Source organism: Nerophis lumbriciformis, linkage group LG01 (genome assembly GCF_033978685.3).
Source record: "Nerophis lumbriciformis linkage group LG01, RoL_Nlum_v2.1, whole genome shotgun sequence".
Taxonomy (NCBI): domain Eukaryota; kingdom Metazoa; phylum Chordata; class Actinopteri; order Syngnathiformes; family Syngnathidae; genus Nerophis; species Nerophis lumbriciformis.
The window spans coordinates 27,899,811-27,914,254 of record NC_084548.2 but is presented as its reverse complement, the minus strand read 5'-3'; the positions used below and the strand labels follow the sequence as shown (position 1 = coordinate 27,914,254).

Genomic DNA, 14,444 nt, shown 5'->3' with positions numbered 1-14,444 from the left:
TTTCCCATTCTTGCTTGATGTACAGCTTAAGTTGTTCAACAGTCCGAGGGTCTCCGTTGTGGTATTTTAGGCTTCATAATGCACCACACATTTTCAATGAGAAACAGGTCTGGACTACAGGCAGACCAGTCTAGTACCCGCACTCTTTTACTATGAAGCCACGTTGATGTAACACGTTGCTTGGCATTGTCTTGCTGAAATAAGCAGGGGCGTCCATGGTAACGTTGCTTGGATGGCAACATATGTTGCTACAAAACCTGTATGTACCTTTCAGCATTAATGGTGCCTTCACAGATGTGTAAGTTACCCATGTCTTGGGCACTAATACACCCCCATACCATCACAGATGCTGGATTTTCAACTTTGCGCCTATAGCAATCCGGATGGTTATTTTCCTCTTTGGTCCGGAGGACACAACGTCCAGTTTCCAAAAAACAATTTGAAATGTGGACTCATCAGACCACAGAACACTTTTCCACTTTGTATCAGTCCATCTTAGATGAGCTCAGGCCCAGCGAAGCCGACGGCGTTTCTGGGTGTTGTTGATAAACGGTTTTCGCCTTGCATGGGAGAGTTTTAACTTGCACTTACAGATGTAGCGACCAACTGTAGTTACTGACAGTGGGTTTCTGAAGTATTCCTGAGCCCATGTGGTGATATCCTTTACACACTGATGTCACTTGTTGATGCAGTACAGTACGTGCAGTGATTTCTCCAGATTCTCTGAACCCTTTGATGATATTACGGACCGTAGATGGTGAAATCCCTAAATTCCTTGCAATAGCTGGTTGAGAAAGGTTTTTCTTAAACTGTTCAACAATTTGCTCACGCATTTGTTGACAAAGTGGTGACCCTTGTCCCATCCTTGTTTGTGAATGACTGAGCATTTCATGGAATCTACTTTTATACCCAATCATGGCACCCACCTGTTCCCAATTTGCCTGTTCACCTGTGGGATGTTCCAAATAAGTGTTTGATGAGCATTCCTCAACTTTATCAGTATTTATTGCCACCTTTCCCAACTTTTTTGTCACGTGTTGCTGGCATCAATTCTAAAGTTAATGATCATTTGCACAAAAAAAAAGTTTATCAGTTTGAACATCAAATATGTTGTCTTTGTAGCATATTCAATTGAATATGGGTTGAAAATGATTTGCAAATCATTGTATTCCGTTTATATTTACATCTAACAATTTCCCAACTCATATGGAAACGGGGTTTGTACATTTGTGGTAGCCTACTTGGTCAGCCCTGACTCCATGCTCTTATGGAATGTTGTAAAAAGCAACAGGTGGGAAGCTTCTAACAAGGAAAAAAATATGTCTCCTAACTCTAATGATGCACAGCGCATGAGAAAATGGTGACTGAATGTAAAAGATAATCCACAAATCTTTGCCAGGTGCACGATGAGTTTTCCGCTTTTGCGGCAAAGGCTTGATTAGAAGTGAGCACCAGGATCTTGCCTCAGGAGAGGAAAGCAATTTGAACTTGATGTCTGCATCTACAGAATGTACGTGCACCGGCCACTTCTTTCTTCTTCTGTTTCATTTGCTATTGCAGCTTTGTGGATTATTTAAGAGTTGTTCTGTTGTGAAAGTTTGTGACATGTTACTGTGTGCATGTTTGTGCGGATGTATGTAAGCCCGATAATGAGGTAATACAAAATGGAGATTATCTTGGGGAAGTTTTTCTTTTTTGCTCTTTTAACTTTCAAGTTGCTGAGTTGTGGAATATTTACATGGAAGAACACGTGGTCAGAGTGAAGTCAGAGTGTAAGGAAACCACACACACATCCGCTCACTCATCACACATTGTGTGCTTGTGTGTCATGTCTTTGTTTGTCTAACTCCGTCCATATGTTGTTGAATATTGGGAACCCGCAGGAAGTCATTTCTGAAAAGGGAGCCATGTTGTGGGATTTGCTGAGACGTGTCTGCTTAGCCTTGACGTTGTAATCATCACTAACCCCATTAATTAACGCTATTTTATTGTTGTCATTAGCTCCGTCTCATTTGTCTGCAACATCTGGCAAGTTTTCAGTGCTGGACTATTTCCCATAAATATGTTTAAAAGTGTCCTAATGTTTTGTTATTATTACATTTCCATTATATTTCACATTATTGTTACACTGGTTCCTCGATATTTGTCACAATTTTTTTTCAAAAGGTCCGACAAAAAACAAAGCAAATTTTCCCGTAAGAAGTAAAGTAAATCGAATTAAATTTAGATTTTAGATTTTTTTTCAGAAAAAGGCTAAAACCATCAATATGCTAATAAATTATACATATTTGTTAGCAGCGACATATCATATTATTAAAATAGTGTTAAAGTCTTCAAACTTTAAAAAAAAAAAGTATTTTACCACTCCAATCCAAAGATTTGTTTAATTCTACTTTTATCTTTATCAGCATAACTGGCCATGACACATGTGCATCTAATTTTTTGGGGCACAAAACATTAAAGTTCATGATGTCATGACCTTCCTGGCCATTTGTTGCAGTGCCTGGTTTTCGGGCTACAGGGCAGAGCCACCTTTGCGCACACCTGATACCTACATACCTGACTACTCCAGTTAATTCAATCAGCTGTAACAAACGCACCCAAGTTCTCCGGGTGTCTCTGCCACTACGCAAATTAAGGAGTCACGGGTAGGACCTGATATTCAGCTGGGAATGATTAATACAGTAAATAAACACAAGACATATATATACTCTATTAGCCACAAAACAACCAGGCTTATATTTAATATGCCACAAATTAATCCCGCACAACAAACACCTCCCCCCTCCGGTCCATATAACCCGCCAATATAAATCAAACACCCGCACAAAACACTCAATCCCACAGCCCAAAGTACCGTTCACCTCACCAAAGTTCATAAAACACGTATATTTCCCCAAAGTCGCCAAAGTTACGTACGTGACATGCACATAGCAGCATGCACGTACGGGCAAGCGATTAAATGTTGGAAGCCGCAGCTGCGTACTCACGGTACCGCGTCTGCGCATCCAACTCAAAGTCCTCCTGGAAAAAGTCTCTGTTGTCCCAGTTATCCACAGGCCAATGGAAAGTCCACAAAAAAGGTCAAAAATTAGGTTTCTTCCATGAAGTGGCTCCGTAGCAAAAAACGCTGGGTCTGACAGGTGCTCTTAGGTGGTTTGTGACGTCAATTTCCACTTCTGCCCGGTCTGATAGCACCGGATGCCTTTTATATCCCCATATATTATTCCGTTACATTTTTAATATTAGCAAGATTATTTAATACGCCTGTAACAGTTTATAATAAGTAAATGGATGATATAATAAGTATATATATATATATATATATATATATATATATATATATATATATATATATATATATATTTTCCCAGCTGAGCACAAGTTAACTGTGACTGGCAATATTTTTTATATATATATATGCCTCGATGGACCCCCTATGGCCATTACACAGCGCCAGTTGATTCCTGATGGTTCATCCTTCCAGTCGTGTTCATCTCTTCTGCTTTTGCTCCACTCACATTCTTGTTCCTGTGGCTTTGCCCCGGCGCTCCCGTGTAATGTTTACTTGTTCCTCTCCACACCTATTGTGTGCGTCCTTAGTGTTTTTTTTCTCACTCCTTGAGTGTGCTTTTTGTTATTATTTTTGTTCTTTCTTCTCTGCGTTGGGGTCCTACTTGGGCGAAGGCCGATCATGACACATGAAAAGTAAAAAAAATACTGTATGCTTATATATATATATATATATATATATATTATCGGCCGATAAATGCTTTAAAATGTAATATCGGAAATTATCGGTATCGGTTTTTTATTATCGGTATCGGTTTTTTTGTTTGTTTGTTTTGTTTTGTTTTTTATTAAATCAACATAAAAAACACAAGATACACTTACAATTAGTGCACCAACCCAAAAAACCTCCCTCCCCCATTTACACTCATTCACACTCATTCACACAAAAGGGTTGTTTCTTTCTGTTGTTAATATTCTGGTTCCTACATTATATATCAATATCTATCAATACAGTCTGCAAGGGATACAGTCCGTGAGCACACATGATTGTGCGTGCTGCTGGTCCACTAATAGTACTAACCATTAACAGTTAATTTTACTAATTTTCATTAATTACTAGTTTCTATGTAACTGTTTTTGTATTGTTTTACTTTCTTTTTTATTCAAGAAAATGTTTTTAATTTATTTATCTTATTTTATTATTATTTTTAAAAAGGACCTTATCTTCACCATACCTGCTTGTCCAAATTAGGCATAATAATGTGTTAATTCCACGACTGTATATATCGGTATTGGTTGATATCGGTATCGGTTGATATCGGTATCGGTAATTAAAGAGTTGGACAATATCGGATATCGGCAAAAAGCCATTATCGGACATCCCTAATATATTTATATGTATGTATATATATATATATATATATATATATATATATATATATATATATATATATATATATATATGTCTTAATAAGGTTATCCAAAAAATAGTGCTCGATACCGTAGTAGAGCGCAATATATGTATGTGTGGGAAAAAAATCACAAGACTATTTCATCTCTGAGAGATGAAATAGTCTTGTGATTTTTTTCCCACACATACATATATATATATATATATATATATATATATATATAAATTTACTTTCTTCTGTGGCTTCTTTTTGTGGGTTTGTTTAATGTCACAAACTCGACAGAGTGCTGACAGACTGTGCTTTCAGATGAGGCAGGGGCCCACATCAGCACCCCCTGCTTGTTGAGAATAGCAATGCATACTTTCATGTAGGAGTTTTAGAAAGTGTCCAATAAGATCAGAAAAAGTTGCTGGATTTGTCGCTGGTCAGTTTTTTTTTAAATATACTGTAGAATGTAGAACGCTCTGAATATTGCTAAATATAGCAACAATGTTGCTAAGCTGGCAATTCTGATTACGATGCCAGAGTTGTAATGACGGGCGACATTCAGAGACAGTCCCGTTATTAATGTATTAAATAGGCGAGGGCGAAGTGGCAGCACCAAATTGTTTTTTTTTGGCCAGCCATATAAATAAATTTATAGAAAACACTACTTGATGAGTTGGTCTAGCATGACCGACTATATTAGTTTTCTTATCAACATTTCATATCAACATCAACTTTTTCTTGCCTTTTTCCTTATTTTCCACCAAGTTTTGCTGGTGTTTCTTTGTAGTTTTCTTTGTTCAATTTACTTTTTAAATGTGCCCTCCGGCCGCACGTTGGACACCGCAGCCTTAGTTTCCTTGCGTTCTTTTATCACTGCCATTCACTACTCAGAAAACATTGCTCATACTGTAAATGGTCACAATGTTGAGATAACTTTGATTATTTTGTTTCAGCGGGGCCGACGGGACCAGAGGTGCGTCACCCCTGCTATGATGGAAGCCATGACTGTGACACCACGGCACAGTGCATTCCACTGGAGGGCCAAGCTTTCCAGTGCCGATGTGCAACTGGTTACAAAGGGGACGGACACAACTGCTACGGTATGTAACCTACCACTCTCTTTTGCTTGAAGAGGTCTCGACGGAATTGTGTACGTCTCACACAAGGGCTCGATGCACAATGTCAGTGCTTTAAACATCTGTCCATGGACTGTGTTGGGATGGAAGGAGTCATACCTCCTGCCCGTCTGTCCCACTCAACCTCCTTCTCATGTTTAATGATGTAGTTAACTTCCATCGCTTGAAGCTTGTTTGTGGTCTGTCATTAGAGCAGCAGCATGTCTGACGGCATAAGAAAAGCCTCAGGCACTGCTACGGTTCCCATGACTGGGCCCCAGTGTCTCTCCCTGGCTGCATAATCACAAAGTCTTTTACAGTACTAAGTAGGCAGACTATACGTTCCAGGTTTACTGTACTTGCAAACAAGTAAGGTGCATGCACTAAAAGGAACAGTAATTACCTTAAACCTTTGAGTTGTTTTTATTAGGTTTGCCTATGCCAGGGGTCGGCAACCCGCGGCTCTAGAGCCTTTAGCGCCGTCCTAGTGGCTCTCTGGAGGTTTTTCAGAAATGTATGAAAAATGGAAAAAGATGAGGGGAAAACAATCTATTTTTTGTTTTAATATGGTTTCTGTAGGAGGACAAACATGACACAAACCTCCCTAATTGTTATAAAGCACACTGTTTATATTAAACATGCTTCACTGATTCGAGTATTTGGCGAGCGCCGTTTTGTCCTACTAATTTTGGCGGTCCTTGAACTCACCGTGGTTTGTTTGCATGTATAACTTTCTAGGACGTGTTTTATGCCACTTCTTTTTCTGTCTCATTTTGTCCACCAAACATTTAAGGTTGTGCATGAAAGGTGAGTTTTGTTGATGTTATTGACTTGTTGGAGTGCTAATCAGACATATTTGGTCACTGCATGACTGCAAGCTAATCAATGCTAACATGCTATTTAGGCTAGCTATATGTACATATTGCATCATAATGCCTCATTTGTAGCTATATTTGAGGTCATTTAGTTTCCTTTAAGTCCTCTTAATTCAATTTATATCTCATGACACACTATCTGTATGTAATATGGCTTTTAATTTTTTGCGGCTCCAGACAGATTTGTTTTTGTATTTTTGGTCCAATATGGCTCTTTCAACATTTTGGGTTGCCGACCCCTGCCCTATGCCTTTGTTTTTATATCGCACCTAATAAACCGATTACAGTAAGCCTTGCCTTTTGTGGGGTAATATTCTTGGATTACACCCACAAATGGTATAATGTTGTGATTAATTGAGATACTCTGCCCCTAAAATGGCTATTTATGACAATCTTACACTATGACCATGATGCTACTCTCCATAATATATATATGTGTTTCAGGAAGTTCTCTTAATTTGCATTTTGTGAATGTATTTATTTAAATATTTGTTTAGTCGCTGTGGTACAGTACCAATGTGTGTTCCACATGTGGGGGTTTTTTGGTAGCTCCATGAGTTCAGGAGGTATTGATCACCTACTACTGATTTGCAGAACCGGCTGCAGAAAAATATTTAAAGGGGGGCATTACATTTTTCTGGGGGGCAGCTGACAATACGTGGACCTTGGGGTTTGTTTTCCCGGAATGCAAAGGAAAGTTGGCACGGGCAAGGCGTGAATGTAAGTACATATTTATTTTAAACACTAACAAACTACAAAAAAAGGAAGCAAACTAAAGGCGCGCACAATGGCGGAGAACAAACTTGGCTAATGAAACAAAACTAGAGAGACCATGAACATGAAAACGAAAACAACACTTACTGTGTCGTGAAACAGCATGAAAACTATGGCATGGAACTATGGCTTGGAATGAAAGGTAGCAGAGGTAGAAAGGATAAAGTCACCAGGCCGACTGCCTGGCAACAAAAAGCTTAAATACTGGTGACATGATTAGTGAAAACAGGTGCATGACTCAAAATGTGAAAACGTGAGACAGGTGCGTGACATGAGGATGTGAACCAGGTGAAACTAATGGTTGCTATGGTGACAAAACAAGGGAGTGAAAAGCAAGAACTAAGTGTACAAAACCCAAACGGAACATAACTTCAACAAAACATGATGAACAGACATAACAGCAGCAAAATATTGATTCCGCCACGGGAGCGTGCATGCTTGTTAAAGTTGCAATTCTGGGGCTTTGTCTTTCCACAACTAATTACTACATGTAAGGCAAACACTTATATTTGTGGTTATTGTAAGGATATATGTTTGAAATTGTTTAAGCCTTTATCGTTTCCAAAAAATGAAAAAGTTGGCCATTTCTAAAGCATTATTTGTAAAAGACTGTTACTACAACTTATTTCTTGTTTAAAAGTTACAGACAATATTAACTGTTCTTTGTTCATGCACATGAGAATATTATTCAAGTGTTCGGATGTATTCATTAAATCCCTGTACCTGCCAAAAGGGATTCAAATTAATATTTTAATATTGACACGTCTCATCTGTCTGTGCATACATTACTAGAATAAACGTAGGAGATCCACAGATGTAATGTGTCAATAACCAAATGTTATTCCTAATCACTAAGATATCGTTTGAGGTTGATTTCAGCTTTTTAAAGGGTTCTTTAACACGTATACAGTACAGTATATACTTCATTATCATATATGTAACTCTCTTACGGGTATAAAGGGTACTTCAACACGTAAACAGTACAGTATATGTACTTCATTATCATATATGTAACTCTCTTGAATGAATACATCCAAACACCTGATTAATATTTATTATGTGCATGAACAAAGAGCAGTTATTATTATATGTAGCTTCTAAACAAGAAAGAGGTTTTAGCACATTAACATCACATCAGTAACAGTCTTTTACAATCCCAATATAACCATAGAAATGGCCAACTCTGTCATTTATGATAAAGGCTTAAATAGTAACACATACCCTGACTATAACCACAAAGATAACTGTTTGTCTAACATATAGTGATTAGTTGTGGACAGACAAAGCCAGAAAGCTGATGGCAGCAAATTATAAATTTAACTTACAGTTTAGTCGATGTCACGATCGATGACTCGCCTGTTAATGGCATCATAGCAGTAAAAATGAAATGTGCACTTTTCGCTTTCTCCAAGGTGTACACATATTACCATGTGGAACATGTCAAAGCTACATATATTGGTTTTGGTGTCGACGTCTTTATCTGACAAGAAAACAGACTTGTCAGATAACTAAACTTTTATAAGTAGATTGCACAGTACAGTACATATTCCGTACAATTGACCACTAAATGGTAACACCCGAATAAGTTTTTCAACTTGTTTAAGTCGGGGTCCACATTAATCAATTCATGGTAATGTTCATAACTAACCCCCACCCCTCTTTCAATGTACGTCATTAAAGAGCTGTGATTGGATACATTCGACAAGGCAAAATTAATTGTAATTAGATTTGGTTCTGTCAACATTTTGTCTAGTATTTATACTTCAACTAACATGTCAGTGAATTGTGTTATCATTCATTGTGCATTTGTTTTGATTGCTTACTTACAAACTATAACCTGCTACCCAAGAATGTACAACAATTCTTCTCAACAAAAGAGGAGAAATATAACCTTGGAGGAAAATCTAATTTAAAACATTTGTATGCTCGTACAACACTTAAAACCTTAAGTCAAGCGGTTGAAAATGGATGGATGGATTAACCAAAGAAATCAAACAAAGCACCAATATGATTCAATTTAAGAGACTATTCAAACTACAAGTGTTCACAAAGTACACAAAACAAGAATTATGATGAACATCTTGAACCCTTTTTTTTTTAATAAGACAAAGATTATTTATGTATTTAATATTTGTTTGCTTACTATGGTATATTATTTATTTATTATGTATTTGTTCACTGTTCTGCTACAGAGAACAAGGAAATTGGATAAAATTGCTACGGTATGAAAAGGAGTAGGATTAAATAAGCTCTGCTTCTTCCTACTCCTTTTCGAACGTGCTGTAATGAAACAACTGGAATTGTGTGATGTATTATATTGTATCGTATGCATGTTCGAAATAAACTGAAACTGAACTGAACTGCACTGAACTGAACTTATCATCGTATTTTTACCTGCTCCGGTGTAAAAAAAACAAAACCCAATTAAAATAAATATCCTCCAGGAGGCCCGTCCATGACGCCGGAACTAATTGTATAATGTCAGATCAAGTGTAAACAAAGCTCACCTCTGACTGCTGATCATGCAATGCAAGTTTTATTTACATCATGCGCATTAAATCCTACCATAAAGCTATCACTACCATTAATATTGAATCTACTTGGATGAGCGGCGAAACATCTTTCAAAACTAACCAAACAGTCCAGTTGCGAACGATTGAACGACCTGGATGAATGAGAACTTTTATAGGTATTAATTTAAATGCTGAAAATGGTGGATTTTTCCGTAAATTACCAAAAAAATTGCTTCTGTGAATACACTGTGATTTACTGTGTTTTGCCTTGGTTGGTTTCATTTTTTCAACACAACCTTACATGAATTTAGTTATTTTTTAATTTTGACAGAATGTATACACTGGGCCTAAAACCACCTAAAAACCTAAAATCCCAAAAAGGCCAATTTTAATTTGTTTTGTAAAAATTTCAAACATTGGAACAGCGAACTCCTCCAACGGGGCCCTTGTGTGGTCGTGCACTTTTGCGCGCTGACAGGCCACACATGAGTCGACCCAGGCCCACACGTCCTTCAGCCCCCTCCAGACAAACTTCGGGTCCACCAGCCTTGCACGGGCCTTTCTGCCAGGATGGGAGAGGCTGTGGATCACTTTGAAAACAGCATGCCGACAACCAACAAGAACAAGGGGCCTGGGCTGGCCAGTTAAGAGATTGCACCATTGCCTGATCCCTAAATCAGCGTCCGCGACTTCCTCCATTGTCCGAAACAATGAGTGCCTGAATCTCGCGGTCAGAGGCCTGTTCCACACCCATAGGCAAGTAGTCCAGACCTAACTGCACCGTGCTGACATTCCCTCTGGATAGGCTGTCCGTGACAACGTTGGACTTGACCACGATGTGTCGAATGTCTGTGGTGTACTCCAAGATGAACGACAGCTAGTGTTGTTGGTTCGGCCACCTTGGACATGGGTATGTGAGGGGTTTGTGGTTCACGAAAACAGTAAATTCACAGACTTCCAAGATGAAGTGGAAGTGGCAGATTGCCAACCAGACGCCGAGCAAATCCCTGTCAAAGGTGCTGTATTTACGCTCTCTGGGAACTAGCTGGCTTCTGAAATGGACAAGCGGATTCCAAGCGTCGTCCACCCACTGCTCCAGCACATTGCCAACGGCATAGTCGAATGCATCCGTCATGAGAGCGACCGATGCCTCCTGGGATGGGTGGACCAACATGGTGGCCCGGCCTTCGTGTCCTCGAATGCCTTGTCCTTCTCGGCCGTCCAGTCGACATTCTGATTAGAGGTCCTGCCCTTCAGGGCTTCGTACAGTGGGTGCATGACATGGGCTGCCCAACGGATGAATTGGTGGTAATACGTAACCATCAAGAGAAATTATTTGAGCTCTTGGGCTGAGGGTGGGGAAAGGCGGAAACTGCTTTCAACTTTGACGGCAAAGGGCTGGCCCTATCCTTGCTGATGCGGTGCCCAAGGAACTGAATGGACAGCACCCCAAAGACACACTTCGCCAGGTTAATGATTGGGCTGTGCTGGTCGAGCCTCGTGAAGAGGTCCCTAAGGTGTGTCAAGTGCTCCTACTCCGAGGAGCTGGCAACAAGGACATCGTCCAAGTAGACTACATCAAAGAGCATGACTTTAAGCGTTGAGTCTATTAGCCGCTGGAAGGATTGAGCCGCGTTCTTCAGGCCGAAAGGTATTCTGAGGAACTCAAGCAACCCAAAAGGAGTGAACATAGTTGTTTTAGGTATGTCTGCAAGGTGTACTTGGACTTGGTGGAAACCACTTTAGAGAACAGGAGCTTCTCGGCCAGATACGCAGAGAAGTCCTGAATGTGGTGGACCGGGTAGTGGTTGGGCGGGGTAGCATCATTGAGGCGGCGGTAGTCGCTGCATGGACGTCAACCGCCATCTGGCTTCCGGGCCATGTGGAGAGCCGAGGTCCATGGGCTCTCTGAACTGCGGATGATACCAAGTTGTTCCATGTTAGCGATTTTGTACTAAGCAGCTGACAGTCTCTTTGGGTTGAGCAATTGGGCCAGAGCATGGATGGTTGGGGCCTTTGGTCTCATTGTGGTGGTCAACCCCGTATTTATTTGTGGTGGCCGAAAAGGTGGGTTGTGTCAAACCGGGCAACCCTTCTGTTGGTATTTGTTGCATTTAGAGAGCGAGCTGGAGAGACCGTAATATGACACGTCACGGACACACGCAAACAAGGAAAAGGTCATGGCATCCACCAGTAGACCGTCTTTGTGCCATATGTATGGATGGGGGTGTTCTTTGCGGACGTCAAAAGTGGGCTGTGCACCCCGCAAGCGACATAATTCACAGTAGCTGACAGGACGCTCCTCTGGGTGCAGGTGTCACAGAGGAATCTGCGACGAAAAGCAGCCAGCTCTTTGTGCCCGCACTCACAGCCATTACTGAGGGTAGGCCTTGGCGCTTCCCGCCGTATTGTAGTTGCAGGGGGAGCGGCACCTCCTAGCCTTGGCGCCAAAACGTGCGTGGAAGTAGGACAACCTTGGGCTGGCACGGCTGTCTGTGTGTCCTCTGGCCGGGTGCACGCTGAAGCCCATGGCCGTGTGATCGTGAGTCGGAGCCATCACGTCAGGGGTAAAGCGCCGGGTGGCCAGGAAGAATCGGTCTGTCTCCTCTGCTAGAGGGCGTGGCTCAGTAATAACTGTATTAGCGAGTGCCGTGTGGACGTGCAGTGGCATGTGTCGCAGAAACAACTCTATGAAGAGAAAATTGGGTTCCTCCAGACCGAGCAGGTTCAACATAATTTCCATATCCCCCGAGGGTTTGCTCTCCCCATTGCACTGAATAGCAAGGAGACACCAGGCTCATTCTGACCACGACAGTTCAAATCTTAAGGAGGTAAGTCTTGAGCCCCGCATATTTATCCAGAGCTGGAAAAGATGTAATGAAGCTTACTGCTCTACCTGCAGTGGAGCTCCCAACTGCCGACACAACGTGGTATTAGCGCGTGGCATCGTCTGTAATACCATGGAGGGTGAACTGAGCCTTTGCCTGAGCGAACCAAATTGCTGTGGACGTCTCCCAAAACGCCGGCATTTTGAGTTGCACCGTTCGATGTTCTGTACAGTCTCGGAAACTTCTGTGGGACTGACGTCGATGTACATATCCTACGAAGTTTTGATTGATTGATTGAGACTTTTATTAGTAGATTGCACAGTACAGTACATATTCCGTACAATTGACCACTAAATGGTAACACCCGAATAAGTTTTTCAACTTGTTTAAGTCGGGGTCCACGTAATCAATTCATGATAAGTCAGACCTACACTGTTTTAATGTCCATTTCTCAGATGATATTATTGTTGATGACTGAAGTGCTGATATCAACCAAACCCCGCCCCAACTCCCTCCACATCCCACCCCCCGGATTGTAAATAATGTAAATAATTCAATGTATATACTCTGATGATGATCAACTTGTGTGATGACTGTATTATGCTGATAGTATATATGTGTACCATGAATTGATTAACGTGGACCCCGACTTAAACAAGTTGAAAAACATATTGGGGTGTTACCATTTAGTGGTCAATTGTACGGAATATGTACTGTACTGTGCAATCTACTAATAAAAGTCTCAATCAATCAATCAATCAATCAATCAATGTAATGCGTAAGGACAGGAGTTGAAGGAGCAGTGTCAAAAGACGGAGATAGATGTTTTAATGACATTAACATTTAGTCTTTTTATCAGTAACGGAGCAGTATATCGCAGTAGCCTATTAGTGCCACAACCACAACACAGGATATCTGTCCCTCAGCAAAAACCATCCCACCGGAACTCTCTCTCCCTAACTAAAGTTCATTGGGTGAAAGATGTAACCCCACTACACAATGTACACATTTATCAAACACAGATATAAATGTAGTGAAATAGGTATTATAATTATTTAACTTCAAAGCCTAACTATCTACACAACAAATAATGTGTATGGTACAAAAAACACCTCTCCTCAAGAAAGGTAAGTATAACCAGACAGAAGTCCTATGTTGATCTTTCAAAGCAGTGATGTGCCTCCCTGTGTCAGTTGGCCAAATGATAGCACTTTTGGCTCACCTTTCTCTTTGCAACCAAACATCTGTTCATGCTTTCATTGAGCTTTTTTCCAATAATAGGACGCCGCTGTTGTGTTTTATTGCTTGTTTACTTTCACTTTGAAAGACGCTGCGTGTCTGCGCCAAAAGCGCTTGCTAAAAAATAAAAAATAACATGAGGACACCATGACAAAAACATGGTGAATATTAATCATAAATCTGCTTTTACTTGACTTCTTTTCACCATTTAAAGACTTGTTTGCAGTTTGTGTGGCTGTGTCATTTTGCTACCACAAAGATTGCAAGAGTGGAATACAGTGTTGCCAAGTGTACATGCTTTTCCAGGTCAACACTTTTCTCTCTCCCAGTAGATGTGGACGAGTGTGCTGAGGGTTCGGCGACATGCGGCGCACATTCTCAGTGCATCAACCTGCCAGGTAGCCATCGCTGCCAGTGCCAGAGTGGCTATGAATTTGGCTTTGACGGACGCACATGTGTGGGTGAGTTGTAAGATGTACATGTCATTAAACGGAATGTAACTGGTTCAGAGCGGCAAAGGTATAGGTGTGTGTTCGAGTGAAAGAACACGGCTGGATTTGATTTAATTTTATTTACGTTTGTGTTTATAACTAAGGTGTCGTTCTCAGACAGGTTATAAAACACAGTCTAGTGTTGTAGAGTGAGATAGAATGACCTGCTGGTATGCAGGACGGTCATTTACCAGCCA

At 40.6% G+C, this 14,444-nt stretch overlaps 1 protein-coding gene across 1 annotated transcript in view; it reads left to right on the top strand.

Annotated features, from left to right (window-relative positions):
- nid2a (nidogen 2a (osteonidogen)) overlaps positions 1-14,444 on the top strand; it is a 129,558-nt gene that overhangs the window by 62,001 nt on the left and 53,113 nt on the right. The window contains exons 16-17 of the mRNA XM_061978517.1: positions 5,366-5,512; positions 14,089-14,217. Coding sequence (XP_061834501.1) covers positions 5,366-5,512; positions 14,089-14,217 — 276 coding nt within the window. The remainder of the gene's footprint in view (positions 1-5,365; positions 5,513-14,088; positions 14,218-14,444) is intronic.